Source organism: Dendropsophus ebraccatus, chromosome 6 (genome assembly GCF_027789765.1).
Source record: "Dendropsophus ebraccatus isolate aDenEbr1 chromosome 6, aDenEbr1.pat, whole genome shotgun sequence".
Classification (NCBI taxonomy): domain Eukaryota; kingdom Metazoa; phylum Chordata; class Amphibia; order Anura; family Hylidae; genus Dendropsophus; species Dendropsophus ebraccatus.
In genome coordinates, this window is record NC_091459.1 from 127,548,921 (window position 1) to 127,572,577 (window position 23,657).

At 42.1% G+C, this 23,657-nt stretch overlaps 1 protein-coding gene across 2 annotated transcripts; it reads right to left on the reverse strand.

The window, feature by feature from the left end:
* Positions 1 to 1,691: 1,691 nt before the first annotated feature.
* LOC138796040 (cytochrome P450 2K1-like) lies at positions 1,692 to 22,514 on the reverse strand. 2 transcript variants are annotated; one of them, XM_069975922.1, is made up of 10 exons: positions 22,419 to 22,514; positions 14,593 to 14,772; positions 12,033 to 12,195; positions 10,998 to 11,147; positions 8,923 to 9,083; positions 6,940 to 7,116; positions 5,579 to 5,720; positions 4,676 to 4,860; positions 3,654 to 3,795; positions 1,692 to 2,538 (listed from the first exon to the last, which is right to left on the reverse strand). In XM_069975922.1, the coding sequence occupies exons 2-10, from the start codon at positions 14,761 to 14,763 to the stop codon at positions 2,360 to 2,362; spliced, it is 1,470 nt and encodes a 489-aa protein (XP_069832023.1). In that variant the 5' UTR covers positions 14,764 to 14,772; positions 22,419 to 22,514; the 3' UTR covers positions 1,692 to 2,359. The 2 variants fall into 2 exon arrangements, with proteins under 2 accessions (XP_069832023.1, XP_069832024.1); XM_069975923.1 differs by having other exon boundaries at positions 22,439 to 22,496.
* Positions 22,515 to 23,657: the final 1,143 nt, after the last annotated feature.

Genomic DNA, 23,657 nt, shown 5'->3' on the forward strand with positions numbered 1-23,657 from the left:
AGACGAGGACACGTTCGGAACCCGGAAGACGCGTTCGGAACCCGGAAGACGCGATCGGGACGCTGGATCCGGTGAGTATGGGTCAATACCTGCTCTGGACACCTCAGCTACCTAGCTGAGGTGTCCACAGCAGGTATTTAACCCTTTCATGGGGTACTTATATCGCCGTGATCGGCCGGCCGGCCGGTCCCGGCGATCGGGACGTGGCACCATGGCCACCGTTACTTTTAACAGTAATGGCGGTCGGTGTCGTCCTCGGATCGGGTCACCGATGACCCGGAAAGCTGCAGATCGCCGCCACATGCTGATCTGAATTGATCAGCCAATAGCGGCAATCGTCAGCACGGGAGGGGTTAATCACCCCCCGTGCCGACAAGCAGGGATGGCCTGCTATACATTATAGCAGGCCATCTTCCCAGATCGCTGCGTGTGTACACGCAGCGATCGGGGAAACCGCGGGCGTAAATGTACGCCCGTTTGCGTTAAGGCACGGGTTTTGGGGGCGTACACTTACGCCCTCGGTCGTTAAGGGGTTAATTACAGAAACCTAAGCTCAGGGACACATGTAAGTCTATGGAAGCAGCACAGGTGCATGGAGATAATGCAGATGATGTCTCCAAGTTAATAGACAGCTAACTCAGCCCCCAGAGAGGAGATAACATGTCCTGTTTACAAAGGGATAGGGGAAGAGGGAGCAGCGTGTTGCCAGAGTGAACATAGAGAAAATTATTTTAGACATCCAGAGCGGATAAGTATGAGAAAAACAAACCAACAAACAAACAAACAGGGAAAAGGTGCAAGATGGGGTTTACATGTATATTAAACATAGGGTGGTATTGGGAAGGGGAATTGTTTAGAATATTGTTTTTGTTACCCGGATAACCCTTTTAATCCCTAGATGACCCTGGGCGTACACATACTTGCAGGGCCGCCTACGAGTGTTCAGGGCAGGCCCATGTGATGGCTGCGCTCTGAACCGCCGTGCTCTCGGGTGCAGCATGTAGCCCGGGACCGCGGCTATTAGCGGGCACGGTGCAATCGCTGTGCCCGCTAATTAAGTAATCAGATGCAGCTGTCAAAATTGACAGCTGCATCTGATTACTTGTTTGCAGCCTATCCCTGGTGTCTAGTGGGGTGGATCGCCCCCTCCAGTACGTTGTCCCGGAGGAGCGATCCACACATCCTTTACTGGCCGGGGTTAGCGCTGTAATGGAGCGCAGCTGCAGCAGCCGGAAGCAATCAAGTGCCTATCTCATTGATCTATGCTGTATAACTATACAGCATAGATCTCAATGAGAGATCTGTGTGCTTATACTAGAAGTCCCCCAGGGGGAATAACCCTAACCCCAGGGGGGCTTCTAGTATAAGTGTAAAAAAAAAAAAAAAAAAGTGTTGTTGTTAATAAAAAAAAAACCCTCCCCTAATAAAAGTGTGAATCACCCCCCTTTCCCCATGTTATAAAAAAAAATAACTAAACATGTTTGGTATTGCCACGTGCGTAATCGCCCAGACTATTAATTAATCACATTCGTGATTTTGGTCGCATCAAAGCCAGAAAAATTGTAATAAAAAGCGATCATCGTATATGTGCAATCAAGGTACCGATAGAAAGTAAACATCATGGCGCAAAAAATTACACCTCACAGATCAAAGGACAGCCCCATAGACCAAAGGATAAAAGCGCTATAAGCCTGGGAATAGAGCAATTTTAAGGAACATATATTTGTTAACAATGGTTTGAATTTTTTACAAGCCATCAAATAAAATAAAAGTTATACATCTTACATATAACAACTTGAGTACTTCCTTACATCTCTAGTCAATCACATCACATATTCCACTCTGCTAAGCCATGCCATATTAATTGTAAAGTTCACTGAACAAGCTATAGATGGCAAATAAAGAAAGAGTGGGTTACTGATGCACTGTGTTTGGTGGGCATAAACAGCAATAGTACAGAAAAGAAAACAAAACACTGAGCTGCTGCTGAGGGGAGAGGGAGATTACACTGCTGCACTGTGGTTACACAGCAGTGGATACACTGGTATTTATGTAAAGGAACAGTTGTTTAGAATTTTATGGATAATAAAGAAGCATTGATTTACCTTAAAGGAACAGTGTGGATCATTTTCAGATGGCAGACTGGCTCAGCTTGCAGGTACACAGCTAATGTTTGCTCTGTCTCTCTCTCTTACCGCTGCTGTACATAGCACATTCTTATCCTAACCCCACTTCCCTTGTTCTATTCACTTTTTTTTTTTTTTTTTCATTTTATTTTTCATTTTTCAGGAATAATTTCTCCTACATTTAGAAATTATCTTGACATTTATCTCAGATTAGGCTTGACTAAAAAAAACTTCTAGCTGCGGGGTATGGCACAGATTTCGTAAGGTTTGGGCCCATTTGTTGAGGACATTGCAGGGCTCAGGTCCAGCTTAGCTCCCGGTGGGGCCTGGAATATGAAGTTCTGAAGGAGGGTGGTGAAGAAGAGGAACAGCTCCATTTTGGCTAAGGTCTCACCTGCACAACTTCTCTTACCTGGCAGACAAAGACACAAAGGATAATAATTAGTAATTCCTTTATTTATATAGCACCACCGTATTCTGTAGCACTGTACATAGCTTGTCATCACTCAGATCAGCCCCTGTCCCCATTGGAGCACACAAATAAATTCACTTATCTACAGTATATGTCTTGGAGTGTGAGAGGAAATCACAAACATGGGGAGAACATATAAACTCCTTGAGGATGTTGTCCTTGGTGGGATTTAATAATTGGCAATAGTGCTAATCACTAGGCCACAGTGCTGCCACAAAAATATTAACATCAGGTCTGTATTGGTGTATAATGTCATTTAAGGTGACGGTGTGTGAGATTTTAACCAAACCTTGATCACCTGCAGATAATACTTATAGCTCGTCAAAAGAAGCTGTTCTGAGCTGCTGCATGCATGTCTCCCCCCTTCCCTGCATGATTGATGTATTTTGTCTTTCAGCACTGAGCCCTGCATTTCAATCAGTTAAGGCAGAAATGGTGGGGGAGGAATGAGGCATGCATCCTGTAGCTCAGCATAGCCTTCTGGACACTTGACCATTAGTTAATGGAGCCTTGTGAACACTGATGTCTATTTGACAGACATTTGTTTACATGGGTATAAAAAAGGAAGACCCCCGGTTTAGGATCCCCTTCCATTAGCTAACATGCTGAGCCACTAACTTAAAGCACTTGAGACTAGTCCAGCCATGTACTTCATGCACATTATGTAACATTAGGCTATGTTCACACTACGTACGTTTCGTAATAATCACGGCCGTTGTTGCCGATTTGCAACAACGGCCGTGATTACTAAGGAACTTACGTAGTGCTGCCATCGATGGAATCTCAGGTGGAGTGTATACACATAGTATACACTTCGGCCGGCATCCCTAGTGGCGCCACAAAAAACGGACATGTCAGTTTTCTGCGGCCCGCCTTCCAGTTCATCAGCAGCGAAGATCATTCAGCCGGTACTGATTTTCTCTGACACCAGCCGCTCCGTGATCGGGCCGGGTCACGGAGCGCTCAGTGTCTTACATTGAATTGTAAAGCTAAAAAGTCTTTTAGAGTGGAAAAGCCTTAAGAGACTCTAAAAGCACATGCAGCAAAAATGTTACCGATAGAGAATGGTATGAAGGCCTCGATCTTCTTTAGTTTTCCTTCTGAGTCAAGAAAGTGTTCAGGGTAAAACTCGTCGGGTCTCTCAAAGTAAGTTTTGTCTCTGAGCACAGAGTGCAGTAGTGGGATGATAGCAGTGCCCTGGGGGGGTAAGAAGTTTGGCGTTATGTAGGATACACATACAGGTAACACATCCTATTCATGCAGAATAGCCAGTTTATCCCTTCTTTTTCAAAGCCAAAAATGGTGCCCTCTCTTAGGATACCAAAAGACTGAGGGAAATATTATGTGTGAACATAGGCTAAAAGAGGTATTCCACTCAAACATAACTTTTCATATGTTGCTGCCCATGGTGAGACTAATAATAATTATTCATTCCATAGTTATTATCTGTTCAGTCTCCTTTCCTCATTTGTCAGCTATTGCTTTCTGTTGGACACACAAAAAGAGTGTGTGAGCTTTTCTTTCCATCTCCCTCTCTTCTCCCCCTCCCTTATAAGAAGACTGAAGTCCCTATGTGCAACTTTGTAGCAACTGAGTAATTTCATTAGCTTCTTGACCTCAAATTAACCCTACAAAAGTTGCAGATAAAGCCTGCCAGGAACTTGTTTACATGACCCGTCTAAGAAGGGAAGGAGGGAAAGGGGGAGACAGAGAGAAAAGCTCACACACAGTTTTTTGTGTGTCTTCAGCAGAAAGCAGCAGTTCAGAACTGGGGGAAGGAGACTGAATAGATAATAAGTATGGAATGAATTATAAGTATCACCATAGACAGTAACATATGAAAAATGTTTGAGCGGAATCCCTGTTTATATTATTGTTTGTCAGCTGTTCAAAAGTAGATTGTTAATCCTAGTGACAGATTTCCTACTCACTTATGATTGTGTGTGAGTGGTCACTTGGACCTTACTACGAAGAAAAGAAACAAATGCAACAATTAACTGATCACCAGAGTGGCTTCATTCCAGTTGGGATGGCTCAATCTATGCATGGCGTATTGATACGTGAACCTGATTCTTACCTTAGGAATAGAGTAGCCCCTGAAGTTAACATCCTGGGAGGTTAGATGTGGGGCACTCCCTGGTACAATATCCCCAAACCTCTGCATTTCATGTATGACTGCATCTGTATATGGCATTTGTCTCCTATGATCTATCTGAGGCTGAGCTGATCCGATCACTGCTTCAATTTCATTATGAACTTTTCCTGTCATAAAAGAATTATCTTTGTAATTGTCCAAATTTAGATTTCACAATAATAGATGAGAACAAAAGCTTACAGACAGTGAGGTAGCTACCATGGAGGCAGAACACACAACTGCTACGGGGCCCTTGCAGCAGGGGCACCTGGTTATTCAGCTACAGCTCACAGCACCCACATCTACCACCAATGGCAGGACTCCCTACCCCGAAACAGCTGTCTGTGGATGGATACCTTGCTTGGGTGGTTTACTTGAGTAGAGACCTTCCTTAGCTTGGTTGTTCCTTCACAGAGCAAGGTCTCTGCAGTGTTTTTTGCATATTTTTCCCCTTCCCTGCCAGTATCTCTTGTGGCCGAAGGAAGCATCGCTCCTCCAGCCATAAGAGCCCCCTATACTCACATGACCCGGCACAGTCCTTCGGTGTTTATTCTCCGCGGTGCACCAGTGACGTCACTCGGGTGCTGGGGATCTGGGAGAACTGTAACGCCATGGAACTGCATCAGGTCATGTGAGTATTGGGGGCCCTTACAGGATTCATGGGGCTCCGTACAGTTTCTTGCCTTGGGGCCCCATGAATCCTAGCTACGCCCCTGCTTACAGTTGTGTTCCTCCTGTGTTACTACTTCTAAGTTAACAACTTTGCTATAAAAAAAAAGCAAGCATCATATAAATTTTACTATTTTAGATGACAAAACCAAAAAATGTTGTTCTATAGAAACTTACGTTGAATTTCTGGATACTTCATCATGAGCAGTAGACCCCATCTAAGGGTGGTTGATGTGGTCTCCATTCCCGCAGTAAAGAGATTTTCCACAAGTGCAATTAGGTTCTCGTCATGGAAATACTGAGTAGATTCTGGTTTTCCCTGAAAAACAAACAAAAAAAATCAATGTGTATAACTAACGAGGAATTGCCGAACTGTTCAGATTCTGCAACGTTCTCCGAACCCAAATGCTCAGCATTTGATTTCTGACATCTGGAGAAGTTAGATGCCACCCTAGGGAGTCCTGGAAAACATGAATACAGCCATAGGCCGTATCCATGTTTTCCGGGTAGCCTTAGAGCAGCATCCAACTTCTCCAAATGACAAGAGTCAAATGCTGGGAGTTTGGGTTTGGAGAACGTTGCAGAACCCGGACAGTTCGGCAACTGTGCTCAACACTATACATAACTTATTACTATGCGTTTTATTCCCAGAAGTAAACCATTTGGTATCTATACCTGCTACAGTAGCAATGTGAAGAGAATATGTGTATAGATGGGAGCGCCGTTGTGTCTTTACACATTTTATTAATGACTCAAATCTCTCAAAATAGAAAATGTATTTTTGAAATGCTAGTAAAATCCATAACAAGTGGCAATCCTCATCATTACCACTAGGTGGCCACACAGACACACAGAAAGCATAGCTATCTCCCCGTAATGTGACATTTTTAAAAAAATTCAAAGTGTCTGTAGCTCATGGCAGCAGTCTGTAGCTTGGAGGTAAGGAGGTGCTGTTTATCATTGAAGAGATCCAATGGTGTATGGGGATTTATGAAAAAACTTGTTTCGGGTCAGCACTTATTTATTTGTAATCCATATTCAAAAGGTCATGGCAAATTATCGGATAGGAAAAACATACAGGACACACAGTCTGACACGTTTCTGGCCTCACTGACCCTATGGGGATTTATATTCAGGCGATGGTCTGTGGGAGATCAGTGCGAGAATTAGCTCTCCTCCAGGAGGGAGAAAACTATTTTTTATTATATTTTCATGGGGTTCTCTTCTCTCACTAGTGCTAAACAGGGTACTGTTTAGCTAGAAGGTTGTTTTAATGCAGCTTGGGGGGAAGGGTTACTATTTCTCATTGAATACTGCTAGTTAGAGAAGGCTGTTTATGGATGGGCTTCTCAGCCTTTTGGATAAAACTCCAGTATGGCTAATGTAAGATAATCTTTTTCCTTACACAGAGTAAAATTGCAAAAAAAATATCACATAGAGTCAAATTAAAGTTTGTTAACCAGGTTAGAAAAATATAGTCGATGGTCAATATGATGTTTTACCACTTACAACTATTAAGATCTACTTCCTCTACCTACCTCTTGTTGCTTAGCAAGGTAGGCATCTACGAGGTTCCTCTGGTCATTGATATCCAGCTCCGTCCTTTGTCTGGTAAAGGTTTCTCTTATAAAGTCATGCATCTCCTTCATGTTGACAAAAACTTTTTTGTGGGGGCCCGGCATCCAGTGGATCAGGTAGGGATAACTGTTATAAAGCTTTATAGAAAGTAATAAAAATCAATAAATCATAAATCAACATCTTTTATAGCTGAACATATCACAGTGTATCCATTCCAATTCAGGCTGGGTTCACACTACGCATATTTCAGTCAGTATTGTGGTCCTCATATTGCAACCAAAACCAGGAGTGGATTAAAAACACAGAAAGGATCTGTTCACACAATGGTGAAATTGAGTGGATGGCCGACATTTAATGGCAAATATTTGCTGTTATTTTAAAACAACGGCTGTTGTATTGAAATAATGGCCGTTATTTACTGTTATATGGCGGCCATCCACTCAATTTCAACATTGTGTGAACAGAGCCTTTCTGTGTTTTTAATCCACTCCTGGTTTTGGTTGCAATATGAGGACCACAATACTGACTGAAATATACTGTACGTAGTGTGAACCCAGCCTCAAGAAGGATAAGTGTAAAAACAAAAAGGTAAAAAAGTTTTACATGTCACAGAACTAGAGTATGTGCAAAATTACTGCACAAAAAACACATAAAGAAAATGGGGGTTCAATGATTTCTACCCCCCAACAACCCGACATGAGTGACTGTGAGAGTAAAGGACATATTATTACTATTTACATCATTGGTGAGGGCCGACATCTGAGATCCTCACCCCACCGATCCTCAGAATAAAGTGCTCACAACACTGATATAACACTTCTTCCCTGTCTATGTCTTTTCTGCACAATAATGCCCATGTTTAACTTATATTTATACCATTTCCAGAAACTTTTGACATTTTCAGAAGTCCCCAGAACCTCATCCTTCAGTTACTGATTGCACAAGGTCTCATTACAGAGACCTTTTCAGATCCTGAGATACAATTTGGTGCAGCAGATCCTCCACTTTCCATCCATCAGGGCCTTTATAGACTCCATAGACTCTAATAGAGTGAAGGAGTTAGATTTAATCAACAGATGGAACTCAAGAGCGTTTTAAGTTAATTGTTCACTTTTGGTCTTTTGAGGGACATAATGGGGGACATTAAACGCAGTAAACGCCGGACTTAAAAATTACTCCGCAGCTCCGACATTACGGAGATTTATATAAATCCTGTGCGGCGAGTTCAAGCGCCAGGAAACCTACTCCAGCTCAGAGCAGGATTAGGTTTCCTGACTATTTTATGGCAAACAAATTGATGAATAGAGCAGACTCTGAATCTGTGCCCCCTGTTCCGCCCCTCCACAACCCCTCCCCGCCCACCTGGCGTACCGGGCGAAAAATGGCCAGATGAGAAAATTTTATTCCCAAAACAGCCATTTGCAAATAAATTTATTCGCATCTGGCCATTCTCGGCGAAAACTACGACTTTTTTCATTGATAAATGTCCCCCAATGTGTTTTTTTTTTTAAGTAAAAGAACCAAAAAACAGTAAATAAAATAAAAATTTAATAAAGGAAAGCATGTTTCCCCTAGCCTAAAGTCCAGCTTTGTCCCTGCCTTTAAAACTCAGATCTATACGATACGTATGTTTATCAAAATGAATGGATCCACTTTGTAGCACTTTGTATTTAAGATTTAAATATAAAAAAAAAACACCCCACATTTTAGCATTCCTTTTATAAGATTTTTCACTGTAAACACTCAATAAAAGTAAAACAAATACTACTATAAAAAATTTCATAAAAATAAAGCCTCTTGCATAAAGAAAAAAAAAAAAAGACAAACATTGGTTTTAAAAAAATCATAGTCCATGTATGTACTATGCACCTACAGTATAAAAATGATGGTGTGCCAGGTCAATAATAAGGGCAAGGCAGCTAGTTAGACAACCAGAGACTCACCCTGACCAGAGGACTTCCTAACAATCTGATGTTCTCATTGATTAGACCAACAAGCTTGGTTATGGTGGGATCTTCATAGTCAAATCTGATACCGATCACCGTGGACACGATTATATTGGCCACTGCTGTATTGATTACTTGCAGGTTATCAAAGGATTTTCCTGAAAACAAAACAAAACAAGAGAGAACAGCTGTAATGGTGCTATGCTAATTAATAATAATAATTCACAAATAAAAACCTTATGGAGGGATTTATAATGTTGTGCTCACAAAATACAGCCAGAATCCATAGAACGGATAAAAGCGGCACTCACAGGTACACACCATGCTTCGTTATGCTTTTGTGAGCCAGGTGACATGTGGTAGCGTGATACGTGTGGTGCTCTCTCAGTGGAGCGTACTTGCTGTATTGTCCATTACTCCCTGAAATAAATCATCATGTATACCTGTGAGTGCCGATTTTATCAGTTCTATGGATTCTTGATGCTGCCATTGCCTTACATCTTAGCATAGAGAAGAGAAGCCCAACAGGTCTCCTGATCCCAAGCACACTGCAGAGACTAGCACACAGTAATGCCAACTGACTTGTTGGTGTTATTTGCAGATTTTTTATTTTTATTTTTTTTGTCATTGGCGAGCCAGCGATACCAAAAATAGGTGAAATAATGTATCAGATATGGCAGTCTTGTGTTACTTCCTACCCAGCACAATGGGAACTAACAGGTTACAAAAATACATAAATTTTTTAACCAAAACTATTTCTAAATCTGCTTCACTTTGTTCTCTTACAAAAGATTTACAACTTTTTTTTCGAGATCTTGCAGCTGTTTTTGACGCTAGTGACATGAATGTTTATGAATGTAAAAGATATCTACTATTTCAGAACTCAAAAGAAGTTTTTAGTTGAAGAGAAACAAGAAACCTATAAAACAGATGAAGAGAATGGCTTAATGGTTATAAAGGGATTTAAATCAACACACAAGTTAATTTTTTTTTTTACATAAATTGTTTAAAATATCTTCTTATTATATATAATTTTTGTACTAATCTGATATATATATATATATATATATATATATATATATATATATATTTATTTTTTTAAGAAACGTACAACCAAGGTGAATAGGTAGGGAAAACACAATAGTGAGCTCTAGTGCCCCCAACTGTCCCTACCTACTTGCCCATCTGACCCAAGGTAGTCCATTAAAACTGTTCAATCTTCCCATCCTACGCTGAAGTGCACACTGAGACAAGACAAGGCAAATAAACACTAAGGAATGGTCACACAGAAATGGGTAAAAACCAAACACAGTACCAAATCAGCAGAGAAAAGGCCAGTCAGAAAAGAGCAAGACAGAGGTCAGAAAATACAAAATAGCAATCCAGGTAAATGCCAGGAAAATTCAAAACATACTTACAACAAGCACTGAGTAAAGTGCTTGCTGAGGGTGGAATTCATAGGTGATGTCAAAGTCCTGGTCCAGGGCATCATTGGACCAGCCCTCAGACATCCAGGCCACACAGATCACAGACTGGTAAGGAAGGAATATAAGTGTTGAATGAACTGTCAATCACAACTAGCTTAACTGTTTGCAGCCCAGAACAAAATTGTTAGGAGAAACAGACAGGTGCAGTGGAATCCAATTACCACAGCAAAGTGTGAAATAGAGCAGTGTTCAGACCACTGCAAGACAAAATACAATATATGTACAAAACCACAATTAACGGCGTATCCACTGCCATACTTTACAAACCGAGGCTGACACTGAAACCTGTGCGGGCACGGATGTTACAATTTTACATCTAATTTTATCAATCTGGACTTCTTTTTAACCTAAAATAAAGAAAATGCTAATTAATTTAATGGTCGTTAAAATAACAAAGATTCTTCCCCTAAGGTGTGCAGTTATGGCCAATTTCCCATTGACAAAAATGGGACACAACTCAAAATGAAAATAAATAAATAAATAAAAAATACAGCCAATTTAACAAGAAAGTTAAAATAATTCTATAAGCCTTACATAGTATTGTTTCCAATGCACCCATGTAATAATGATGGAGTAGGCACTCACCTTTATGCGCTTTAAATGCCTGAACTAAACAACTGGCTTCATCGATGATCTTGTTTTCTATGCCTTTTTTCCCCATTCCATAATCTCGCAGGGTGGACAGAGTAAATCTTCTCATCACTTTCCAGTTTTCCCCATTAGCAAAGATTAGTCCTAAAAAAAAATATATAGTATTGCTTAGTGGCCTAGTGTCGGGGGGAGGTGTTGTCCTGCCTATTTTGTCTGATAGCATAGGGCACCATAGAAACAGAGTGCTATGACATCAGGATAACATGGCATGAGATGACTGGGGTATTGCTGATGGCAGCTGAGCAACCATGGGTGGGCAGTAGAGATGAGCGAACCTGGAGCATGCTCGAGTCCATCCGAACCCGAACTTTCGGCATTTGATTAGCGGTAGCTGCTGAACTTGGATAAAGCCCTAAGGCTATGTGGAAAACATGGATATAGTCATTGGCTGTATCCATGTTTTCCAGACAACCTTAGAGCTTTATCCAAGTGCAGCAGCCCCAGCTAATCAAATGCCGAGAGTTCGGGTTCGGATGGACTCGAACCCGAACCCGGTTTCCTCATCTCTAGTGGGCACGCTTAAGCTTGAAACTGAAGCTCCCCCTCTGACTCACCACCCTTATAGTCTCCCATTCTCTGCTAAGTAAACCCCCCCCCCCCCCCCCCCCCCACCACCACCACCACCACTCCATGCCCTCTATTTATCTTTGGATAAGATTGTATGACATTAGGAAAGGCAGAGAATAGGGGAATACGGTGGAAATACCAGGGTAAGGTGAGAGGTTAGATGCTGTATTGTTGAAACAAGTAATGCAACCCCCTAACTTATTCTTTTAGCCCTTCCAGAGTCATATTACAGGGATATGAAAATGTTCAAGGTGCCTGATGTTAGGGCACAATTGTTTTTTAATTGCCCGTGCTATGTAACCGGTACAGAACCATGTGTAGCTGCTATGCGATATAGGAATTCTATAAATACAACATTTAAAAAAATAAATAAATTAGCATGAAAAATATTTTATTAGTTACCGTGATCCTTTGTAGTTTTAGAAAAGAGTTCTAATTTTGGCCGATCAGAGAATTCCTCCCCATGGTTGACAAGAGCGTCTTTAATGGTGTCATAACCACACAGGATGACTAATTTATCGAAGCCGATCTGCACACTGAATACCGTTCCGTACGTTTTAGACAACTGGAAGAACAAAGGGAATAGTATTATCATTTAGATCTGTTAGATTTTATTGGGTTGTTCTGTGTGCTATAAAGCTACAAAAATAAAGGGAACACTCAAATAACAATGAATGAATGAAATATACTCATTGAATAAGTTGAATGTGCTGCTGACAACAACATCACACAACAATCATTAATGGAAATCAAATGTATTAACCAATGGAGGCCTGGATTTGGAGTCACACACAAAATTAAAGTAGAAAAACGCACTGCAGGCTGATCCGACTTTGATGTGATGTCCTTAAAACAAGTCACAATGAGGCTGAGTATTGTGTGTGGCCTCCACGTGTCTGTATGACCTCCCTACAACGCCTGGGCATGCTCCTGATGAGGTGGCGGATGGTCACCTGAGGGATCTCCTCCCAGACCTGGACTAAAGCATCTACCAACTCCTGGAGAGTCTGAGGTGCAATGTGACGTTGCTGAATGGAGTGAGACATGATGTCCCAGATGTGCTCAAGGAACGGACAGGCCAATTCATAGCTTTAATGCCTTCATCTTGCAGGAACTGCTGACATACTCCAGCCACATGCGGTCTGGCATTGTCCTGCATTAGGAGGAACCCAGGGCCAACTGCACCAGCATATGGTCTCATAAGGGGCCTGAGGATCTCATCTCGGTACCTAATGGCAGTCAGGCTACCTCTGGCGGGCACATGGAGGGCAATGTGGCCCTCCAAGGAAATACCACCCCACACCATTACTGACCCACTGCCAAATCAGTCATGCTAAAGGATGTTGCAGGCAGCAGATCACTCTCCACAGCATCTCAAGACTCTGTAGCGTCCATCAGTGTGAACCTGCTTTCATCTATAAAGAACACAGGACCAATCCTGTGCTGTGAGCACAACCCCTATGTGTGGACGTCAGGCCCTCATACCATCCTCATGGAGTCAGTTTCTAACCGTTTGCAGATTTGTGGCCTGCTGGAGGTCATTTTGCAGGGCTCTAGCAGTGCTCGACCTGTTCCTCCTTGCACAAAGGCGGGGGTAGAAGGCCTCCTCCATGTTTCCTGGTGTACTGGCCTGTTTCCTGGTAGCGCCTCCAGCCTTTGGACACTACGCTGACAGACACAGAAAACTTTCTTTCCACAACTCACATTGATGTGCCATCCTGGATAAGCTGCACTACCTCAGCAAATTGTATGGGTTGTAGAGTCAGTCTCATGCTACCACAAGTGTGAAATCACCACCAACGTTCAAAAGTGACCAAAACATCAGTCAGAAAGCATAAGTAGTGAGAAGTTATCAGCCTGTAGTGTGTTTTTCCACTTTAATTTTGTGTGTGACTTCAAATCCAATTCCATTGATGATTTTTGTGTGATTTTCAACTTTGTACAGAACAAAGTATTCAGTGAGAATATTTAATTCATTCAGAGCTAGGATGTGTTATTTGAGTGTTCCCTTTATTTTTTTGAGCAGTGTATATTCCTTCCTTACTTCATGGCACTCCACTCCCAGGCGCTGGCACTGCCCAATAGCTTTCTTCCTGCTTATAGGGGGCAGGCTGTGCTGAAACTGCAGCATATGGGTGAAGCCAAGCCTGTGTGCAGTGGTCAGGGGCTGCACATTTTTTTCTACAACCTTGGCACCATTGTGCTGCCATTGGTTACTTTAGGCAGGGGCAGTTTCACATGTATGCTGCAGTCATGAAATAAAATTTCAACCTTATTTAATAAAAAAAATAAAAAATTTGATCAAGGGGGTCCAGGTATTGATACCCCCACCAATCCTTAAAAATAGCAGAGAGAAGCATTTAGCTATAAAACTCTAAGGATTCTATAGAAAGTTTATGGAGATGGCAAGGAAAGAAGCACTTAGCTGAGCACTTCTTCCCGCTTGTCCAAGCAATCACTAGGTCAACACCCAAACACGACTGAAAACTTTTAAAATATCTCAATGACAGTGACATTTTATACCACGCCCCAGAAACACAGCTCGTCCCCTTTCGCCCAGCTTCAGGACTCACCAAGGGGTGGAGCGCTAAGGAACATTGACGGCAATTGTTTTTTTTTCCCAGGTAGACCCCTTTAAAGTGAATTTGTGACCTCCTGGCTGCTTACCAAGCTGGTTGCACCATTGTATATGTATGAGTGGAAACATTCAGGACATACCTTTGTTCCCTATGTCTGGGGGTTTTCTTTATTATTCCCTGGGCTCTAGCCCCGCTACACCTTACTGTGTAGCAGAGTGTATGTGTTGGATAATGCAGGGGGTGGACATACAGCATAGTAAGGCATTAGAGGGCTCAGGGAATAATAAGCTCCACCTCTTTGACACCATTCAGAGTTATCTAGTGATTTCCAATAAGACGCCACATATATATACACCTATATTGTACAATAAATTCTATTTTACCTCCAAAAATGTTTTATGGGGCTTTGACATGTCCAGCATCAGCGCATTTCCAAGGATCGGTAGAGGTCTTGGTCCAGGAGGGAAATTACTGGGTAACTTGCGATTTTTATTAAAGACAGTGGCCAAAAACAAGACAACGGCAAAAGCCAAAAGAACGGTCACCAGGTCCATGGCGAACTTCTGTAACAGAATAAAACATAAGCCTAGTGAGTCCCAGAGGTGGTGAGTCCATGCCATTACCTCTTCCTGGGCCAAACAGATTCTCTTACCTGATAAAAATTCAACTGTTTTCAGGTCATTTTTTAAATTATATATAATATAATATAATATATATATATATATATATATATATATATATATATATATATATATATATATATATATATATATATATATATTAGTGGAATTTTATACTCACCGTAAATTCTCTTTCCTGTAGTCCGAAGCAGCAGCACATAATAGGGGAAGATTCTATCTTCCTGCAATGATAGGACAGATGGTAACAAGCAATAAAGAGTTAATTGCCCCGCCTATAAGGCCCTATGCTGACCCAGCCTCCTTGTGTACTTCTAACGATCTAGGAAAACATAACCCAAAACACTCAAGGTATGCTGCATAAACTTTTATAGGGAGGGTTAGTTTGTGCTGCTGCTTCGGACTACAGGAAAGAGAATTTACGGTGAGTATAAAATTCCACTTTCCCTTACGTCCTAAGCAGCAGCACATAAAGGGGATATAGCAAGATCACATAAAGGGTGGGAGAATCATACAGCAGCCATGAGAACCGGTTTACCAAGATTGGTTGCCCAGAGGTTCTAATGTCCAAAAGTATAAGAAGACCACAATGCAGTTCTGTATATCTGATCAATGGGCATGCACATCTCCTCCACCCAGGATGTACACATTGCCCTTGTGGTAAGGGCCTTAATGGATTCAGGTACTTGGACTCTCACCTCTTGGTAACACACAGAGTCTGCCGTATCCATCTGGATAAAGTGGCTTTTGAGGACTTCCAATTACTGTTCCTTCCTGAAAAAGATACAGATAAAATCTTCTGACTTCTCTGGTTCTCACTAAATAAACTCAAGTCTCCGCCCACAACCAGAGAGTGCCGGCACAAGGCTCCGCCCACATCCAGAGTGCGCCGTTGTAACGCTTCCTCATTGGAGGAGTTTAGGCAAAAACAGGTAACTCAATCTGCTGAGTAATGTTGGATAGGGAAGGAACCTTAAGGGTAAAAGACGAAGTCCTGAAGGATAACAAGATATGGTTCAGTGCCTCCTAATGTCTGAACATACTCCTGCGTTTAGCAGATGTAATAGCTACTAGGAAGCATACCTTGAGGGTCAGGTATTTTAATTCAAGTAAAGATAAGAACTCAAAACGGAGCCGTGCAAGGTGATGAAGGACGAGTCCCGGAACCCTCCTGGGAGTTGAATCCATTACAGTTGCTTTAATCATTTGCGTAGCTTTAATAAATCTCTGTTTTAGGGATTTATGGGACAGTCAGCTGTCTGGAAGAGCAGAGACATGTACTTGACGGTCGCAGCTTCAGCTCATTCTCAAACTCATCCTGGAGAAATCGAAGGATCGCCTTTCTAGCCAGTGATATAAGTCCAATTCTTCACACCAGGATAGAAAACCTCCTTCACCCTCAGGGAGGTTCTCTTTGTGGGTTCTGCTCTTAGTAGCAGAATCATGTTTACCACCAATTCTAAAAAGCCTCAGCTCATCAGGCCTGTCAATCTTCAGGCCGTCAATCATAGGTGGTCCAGACCCAGACACAATCTGCCCTTCTGTGACAGTAAGTGAGGATTCTGGGGAAGTCTCCAAAATGTCCTTTTGGACACATGCATCAGGAGAGAACAACCATGCCTTCTTGAGCTATTAGGAGTAATGAGGCATGATTCTGTCTTGTCCTTACAAGACTACTACGGGTTGTCGTCCCTAGCAGTTTTAGGGAGTAAAAACCACGTATTCTGGCGTTATCCGAAATGGCCATTAGGTCCACGTAAGGGTCGCCATAATATCTGGTGATTTGCCAGACATAATACGTCCTCATGGGGCAGTAGGTGAGGAATCTGGGGAAGTATCCAAAATGTCCTTTTGGACATATTCCATCAGGAGAGGACAACAACTACCACAATGACCTCTTGGGCCAATCCGTGGCTATCAGCATTAATGAGACTTGATCCTGTATTGTCTTTTACCAGACTTCTACTGATTGTTGTCCACAGTAGTTTTTAGGAGTCAAAACCACGCATCCTGGTTTTACCCGAAATGGCCATGGGACCAATGGGTCGCTGTAATATCTGGCGATTCACTAGAACATCTCTTGGTCCAGAGACCATTCTTCTGTCAGGGTAATATAATGGCTTTAGCCTTTTACATTAAGGTATTGTGACTTCCCTTGTTGCTGGATAGATCTCTTGGTCCATGCAAAAACAGCTTCTGCTTTTAACAGTAATGCTACTGGTCACATGCAGCTCTGAAGATCGATATGCACCACTGTAGATGCTTTCTTGAGCTTACCCCGATAGCTTCCCCATAGATTGATGTGCTGAAGTGGACTGGAGCTCACTTACCGCACTCATCTCTCACATGTTGGATGACGGCCACTTCTGTTAGGAACAAAGTCTTCTTCGCCTGTCTCACCCTTTGTTAGATAGATCGGTGGTTGCCTCCACCCACTTTGAGGGAGAGATTGGTCTGCCACTGACTGAAGAAAATGTTGAGGCCCTTGTATCTGTGGGTATAAACCATAACCCAATGTAGGCTGTTTATTCTTTGGTCCCATACTGACAGCATCTGCTGCAAGGGGATACATATGCCAACCTGCCGATTCAATTCGTTGCTTGCAGACGTCATGAGACCTGACAATCATTGGGTGAAGGGACACCAATTGGGGAGTTCTAGGAATCCTGACCCAGGAATGGTTCCGGGTAGGTGAAAATATAGTACTGTAAGTTTTTGACAATTAACTGGTGCAGGAAGGAGACAATGGTGATCTTGGATTCTCTCCAGATGGTGACTACAGCTGACATAACATAGAAGAGTGTCCCATCTACTTACCTTCTTATCTTAGGATAGATATATGTCATCCCAGGCCCGGCAGGTAACCTTAGTGAATGTAAAGGGAGCTGGGGTGATTTCAGAAAGATGCAAAGGAATATGCAGTCTTCTCTGTAGCCAGGTATATGCAGGTGTATACAGTCTTCTCTGTAGCCAGGTACATGCAGGTGTATGCAGTCTTCTCTGTAGCCAGGTATATGTAGATATGAGTCTCTCACAACTAGCATGGTTAGTCACCTTTAGGAGGGGGAACACAGAGCATATGTTCTCCATATAGAACCTTCTTTGCTTAGAACTGTAGATCTATGGACGTTCACCAACAACTTACCTTCTTTGGATCGGAAACTGTCGAGAATTTGGCATCATAAGGTAATCCCACGGTTGCTGCCAGAGGAGCTTTTGTCACAAGCTTTTTTTTTTTTTTTTTTTTTCACATCCACAAGACCTCTAAGATGGACGATCCCTTTTAGTGACTGATCCATCATTTCTTCCAGTACCTTCAATGCTGGAAACTTCTATAGAATGGGGAACAAGGGAGGATTTCCTTCTCCTTTTCAGACTGGGGCAGAGATTGTACCTTTCTGTAAGGAAGAGTCCTTCCTTAGAGTGTCCCCAATCCATTCAGGTGGATTCTCATGGTACACAGAGTATTATTAGAAAGAACATCGATCTCTAGCAAAGTCTAATGCTCCTCTCCAAGCGTGGAGGGGCCACGGATTGGGAAGCCAAATGTGGAGGGGCCACGCATACTCAGAAGTAAGCACTATAGTATCTTCTGTAATGGTTTACAATGAAGATACAATCTACAAACAAAAATCAATTCCACTGCCATCTGGATGTGGGATCTTGCAGGATACACATACATAAGTGACTGAGCTTTCCCAAAGGTTTCCTCACCCTGAAACCTTGGACATTAGATTCCTGCATTAAGTGAGATAAAATGATAATAAACCTGTGCCAGGTAAAGAGGCAACAGACTGCTGTGTAGTGCAAGAAAACCAGATACCTCAGAGCAGCTGATACACAACTAGCAATTCTAAGGCTGTGTTCACACAATGCAGCCTCATTGTTTCAATGGATCATTGTTTCAATAGCAGAACTAATGTAAGACAGACACCAGGTATACTCGGTACACAACTAGAAACTCTAAAGTTGTGATCATACCATGCAATATCTTCGTTTTACTATTTTTAAAAATAGCAGTACTATACAACTCTAGGAGTGTGTACACACAATGCTGTTTCATAGCTTCAATGCAACATTAAATATCAGTAACTGTGCTAGAAAAACCCCCAGATGCACTCAATACACAACCAGGAACTTTAGGGTTGTGTTCATACAATGCAGTCTCATAACTGCACTGCATCAAACAAAAAGCAGAGCTATAGATGACATTAAGGTGCAATTAATACACCACTAGCAATCCTAGGGTTGTGTTCACACAACGAAGTTTCATAACTTTACTGCCTCATTCAATAGCAGTACTGAGAGGAACATCAGGTGTAATAAAAAAAAAAAATAGCAACTTTAGGCTTGTGTTCACACAATGCATCTTCCCACAACAGAACTAGAGCAAGGAATCAGACATCAGGTCCAATAAATAGCAACTCTAGGCTTGTGTTCACACAATGCATCTTTCCACAGCAGAGCTAGAGCAAGGAATCAGACATCAGGTGCAATAAGAGCAACTCTAGGCTTGTGTTCACACAATGCATCTTTCCACAGCAGTGCTAGAGCAAGGAATCAGAGGTCAGGTGCAATAATAGCAACTCTAGGCTTGTGTTCACACAATGCATCCTTTCACAGCAGAACTGGAGCAAGGAATCAAGGAATCAATATTCACCGAGCAACTCTGGGCTTGTGTTCACACACTGCAGTCTCACAGCTTCACTGCATCCTTCAATCACAGTACTAGAGCCAGGAATCACACTCAGGTGTAATTAATCACGCATCAGGTGTCACCAATACACACCTAGCAAATCTAGGGTTGTGTACACACAATGCAGTTTCATAGCTTCAATGCAACAAGAAAAAGCAGTGCCAGTGTCAGAAAGATACCAGGTGCAATCAATACACAACCAGCAACTAGTGCAAGAAATCAGCAACCAGGTGCACAAACAGCTCAGTGACTGCACAACTAGCAGCTCTATCTAAGGCAGCATTCACATATAGCAGATCCATAGTTTTTACTGTATTATTACATAGCAGGACCCATACCGCATGATCACATAGCGGAACTGTCTCACCATGAAATTTATATCCATTAGCCTGCACACAGGCCTCCTGCAATACAGGTCAGGCTTCCAGGCAGAGAGCCTGCACAGGCACCATACAATTCCTCACAAAAAAGGCAATATGACTTACCTCTCTGAAGAGTGAGGACAGACACCAGGCGAGCGGCGTCCTGTCTGACCAGCGCCATGGTTAGCAGCCACGTGCAGCCCGGCAGCGGATGGCGCCATAATACTTACTGACCAGAGCATAGAAGCTGAGCAATCACTGAGATGGCGGCTGCTTCCATAAGAAAAATAAAATCTTTGCTCTGTACACAACAGAGCAGGATAGAAAACAAAATACATATACAAAATAACTCTCCCTCTCCACACGACCATGTGGAAAAGAAGAATTATTGGAAGGAGAGCAGAGAAACACACATAGGCCTGCTCCCTGCTCTCCTCCTACCACCTGTCCCACAGAAGGACAGAAAAAAAACACAAGGAGGCTGGGTCAGCATAGGGCCTTATAGGCGGGGCAATTAACTCTTTATTGCTTGTTACCATCTGTCCTATCATTGCAGGAAGATAAAATCTTCCCCTATTATGTGCTGCTGCTTAGGACGTAAGGGAAATATATATATATATATATATATATATATATATATATATATCTTTTCTTACTTATTATTTTGATACAGGAAGTAGATGTCGGACAGTTACCATCCATTGCCACCCATATACGTTGTCAGTGAATCTGTTAGCTGTAATTCAGGTTACAAACTGGAGCGAGGAGACCTCTTGACAAAATAAAACCATTTTTCTATGTTATGGAAGCAAAGATACATAAATGAAAGGTACCATGCGTCTCCTTGACCTAATAGTCATCTAACATAACAGCATCAGAGCAGTTTGAGGCTACTTTAAGTTGTCCCAAAAGACTGCCATAAAACGGACAAAAAAAAGATGTTGTGTGAACATAGCCGGAAACATGAATTGCAGCCCATGACATTTATTTCTGTCAAGGGGATAGGGAGAAGGCTCAGGACTCCATACACAATGACTCACTGAACCCCACTGTTAAAAGCTGACAGAGCGATTACTCTGCCATCTATTTAACAACTTAGATAACACAGTCAGAACTGACAGCAGCAATAAATGAAAGTGTTTAGAAATATAAATAAATCCACCCCATAAAAAAAAAAAAAAAAAAATATATATATATATATATATATATATATATATATATATATATATATATTTTTTTTTTTTTTTTTTTTTTTTTTTTGGGGGGGGGGGATGTGTAATACAGATCTTGGGGGGGATTTATATTACGCTGGTCTTATATTAGGCCCCGCCCCCTTTCTCCGGCAGGATTCACTAAGAGGTGCATGCAACTTCCAGCAGGTGTAGATCTGGATCATGATTTACACCTGCGAGGCCACGCCTCTTCCCCACCTCATCACGCCCCCCAAGCTCCCCCAGGCCGCCCATTGGGTGAGCGGGGTGTATGGGAGGCGTACGCCAGGGGAGAAGGGAAAATCTGCACCTTCTCCCTGGCATACGCCTCGGGAGGACGCTTCGTAAATGTCCCCCAATATATATATATATATCAACTTTACCATACAATAAACAGTGTAAAAAGAAGCCAAAGTATTATTATTATTATTATTATTATTATTATTATTAATTTATTTATTTTACTTTTTTTCCTGTTCTGCAGTATAATTTATGGAATAATAAAAAATATCCTTAGGGCCCATGCACACTGCGGAAATCCCGTGGATAACTAGCTACGGATTCCAACCCTGTGCTCCTGCTTGAAGTTCCACCAGTTCCATAGGCTCCATGGCTCCATTCTATGGTCCGGAGGATTCTGTCGACTACCCGAAGAATTGACATGTGTTTGGTTACATGGCTGAATCCACCCAAGCATGTGCAAGGGCCCTTAGAAGGAAAAGTGGAACAAATGGAAATGCGCATATTTCAATTTCAAGTGTCCTGAAGAGGTTAAGTATGAAACACGTGGGATGTTGCAGACAGAAAAGAGCCTTCACTATGCCCTTGTCTGTACATTTACAAGGTAAGGCTACTTCTAAAGTCTCCATATTTATACAGTATGTTCCTCTTCTAGATTTTGATTGTGCATAAATATAATGGGAGTCTCACATATAAACCTCTGTGTATCGCTTTGCTTTAGTACTACAAAAAGAACATTGCATGGGAAAGAACATGGGAAAGAACATTGCATGTGATCACTTAGGAAATTTTTGCAATTGGGGTGATTTTTTTTTTCTTTTTTTCCTCTCATTAAGAGACAATAAAGGTGCAAACCAGATTGTAGTATTATTTATAGGCAAAGTCATGTCCACCATGGAGCTTGGTAAGTACAGCTACACAAAATGAATTCTCTTTGACATACTCATAAACACAATGGTCACACAGAGTTATTTAAAAAATGTTAAACTAAGCCTCACATGTACACTGAGATGTAATGAAAAAAACATCAGGTCCAAGACCATGAAAGTATTAGGATTGTACCTTGTTCCTAGGACACCTACAGGCTGTATTGCGGTGAATGTGACACCATGGGCCTGCTGGACTTGACTCCTCCGACTTTGCAGGTAGTTGTGAGCTTTCAACTCTTGGCCAATATTTAATCTTTATACCCACAACAGCAGCTGACGTGACTCACCTGTGAAAGGAATATAGTCCCAGCCCATATTCATAGCTTTATTTCACGAGAACTGAATGAACACATGTGACCTTTCTTAAAGGGAACCTGTCAGCAGCTGTTTCAACATAATGTAGATCATTTAATATTCAAACTATACATGTGTATTATATGTTTGTCTGAAAAATAGGTTTTTAGATATTAAAGTGTACCTGTCCTTATAAAAAAAACAAATAAATAAATAAACTTTTGACACGTCAGAGAGACATGTCAAAAGTTTTGATCGGTCCCAGAATCCGCTGCCGATTCTGTACATGTGAACTACAGGTGTGCTTGCAGCAGTGGGGTGTGGTTGATACAGTGACATCATAGTGAGCTGTGATTGGCTGTTGTAAACACAAGATGTGATATCACTAGAGATCAGCGCATGTTTGGCACCTTTAATCAGCCAATAAACATGCAGGGAAGGGGCTGGGAGGTCCTGCTACACTGCAGCTATGTTGGCGGTTGATATAGCAGTGATTGAGGGTCCCACCAGGCTCTTACCCTCATTTATACGGACGGTCACACCAGACTCTCACCTACAAGTTTTAACAAGGTCACAACAGATTCTTACCCACAGTTATAAGGAGAGAGACACCAGGGTTTCACTTACAATTATTAGGAGGGTCACAACCGGCTGTCACCCACAATTTTTACGGGTGTCACCACCAGGCTTCCTCAGTTAAAAGGAGGATGGCCACAAGACTCTTGCACAAAATTTTTACAGTGTGTTCTACAGGCCCTCCTTTATGTGTTAATGTGTATGGGATTGCCTCTTACCTTTACAAGGGAAGTCCAGCCATTTAAAAAAAATTGTTCGGAGTTTTGGTCCAAAAGCAGTTTGCTCTCTCGTCATGCCTGTGATCCCAGCTGCATAGTTGCGCTCCCGGGAATATGCAGCCAGGATATTCCAGGGAATCGATGTTGAAATCCCTGGAACATCCTGGCCGCATATTCACAGGATCACAACTATGCGGCCGGGATCACAGGCATGACGAGAGAACGCCGATGCCATCGGACCGAAAGTCTGACGGTCCGCTCATCTCCAATAATAATCACCAACA

Coding starts and splice junctions, on each gene's coding strand:
- LOC138796040 (XM_069975922.1), bottom strand. CDS start 14,763: ATGGACCTGGTGACCGTTCTTTTGGCTTTTGCCGTTGTCTTGTTTTTG. Junction 7,117..8,922: donor TAGGAAGTCCTCTGGTCAGG/GTGAGTCTCTGG, acceptor CTTTCTATAAAG/CTTTATAACAGTTATCCCTA. Junction 2,539..3,653: donor CTTCATACCATTCTCTATCG/GTAACATTTTTG, acceptor TTTGTCTGCCAG/GTAAGAGAAGTTGTGCAGGT.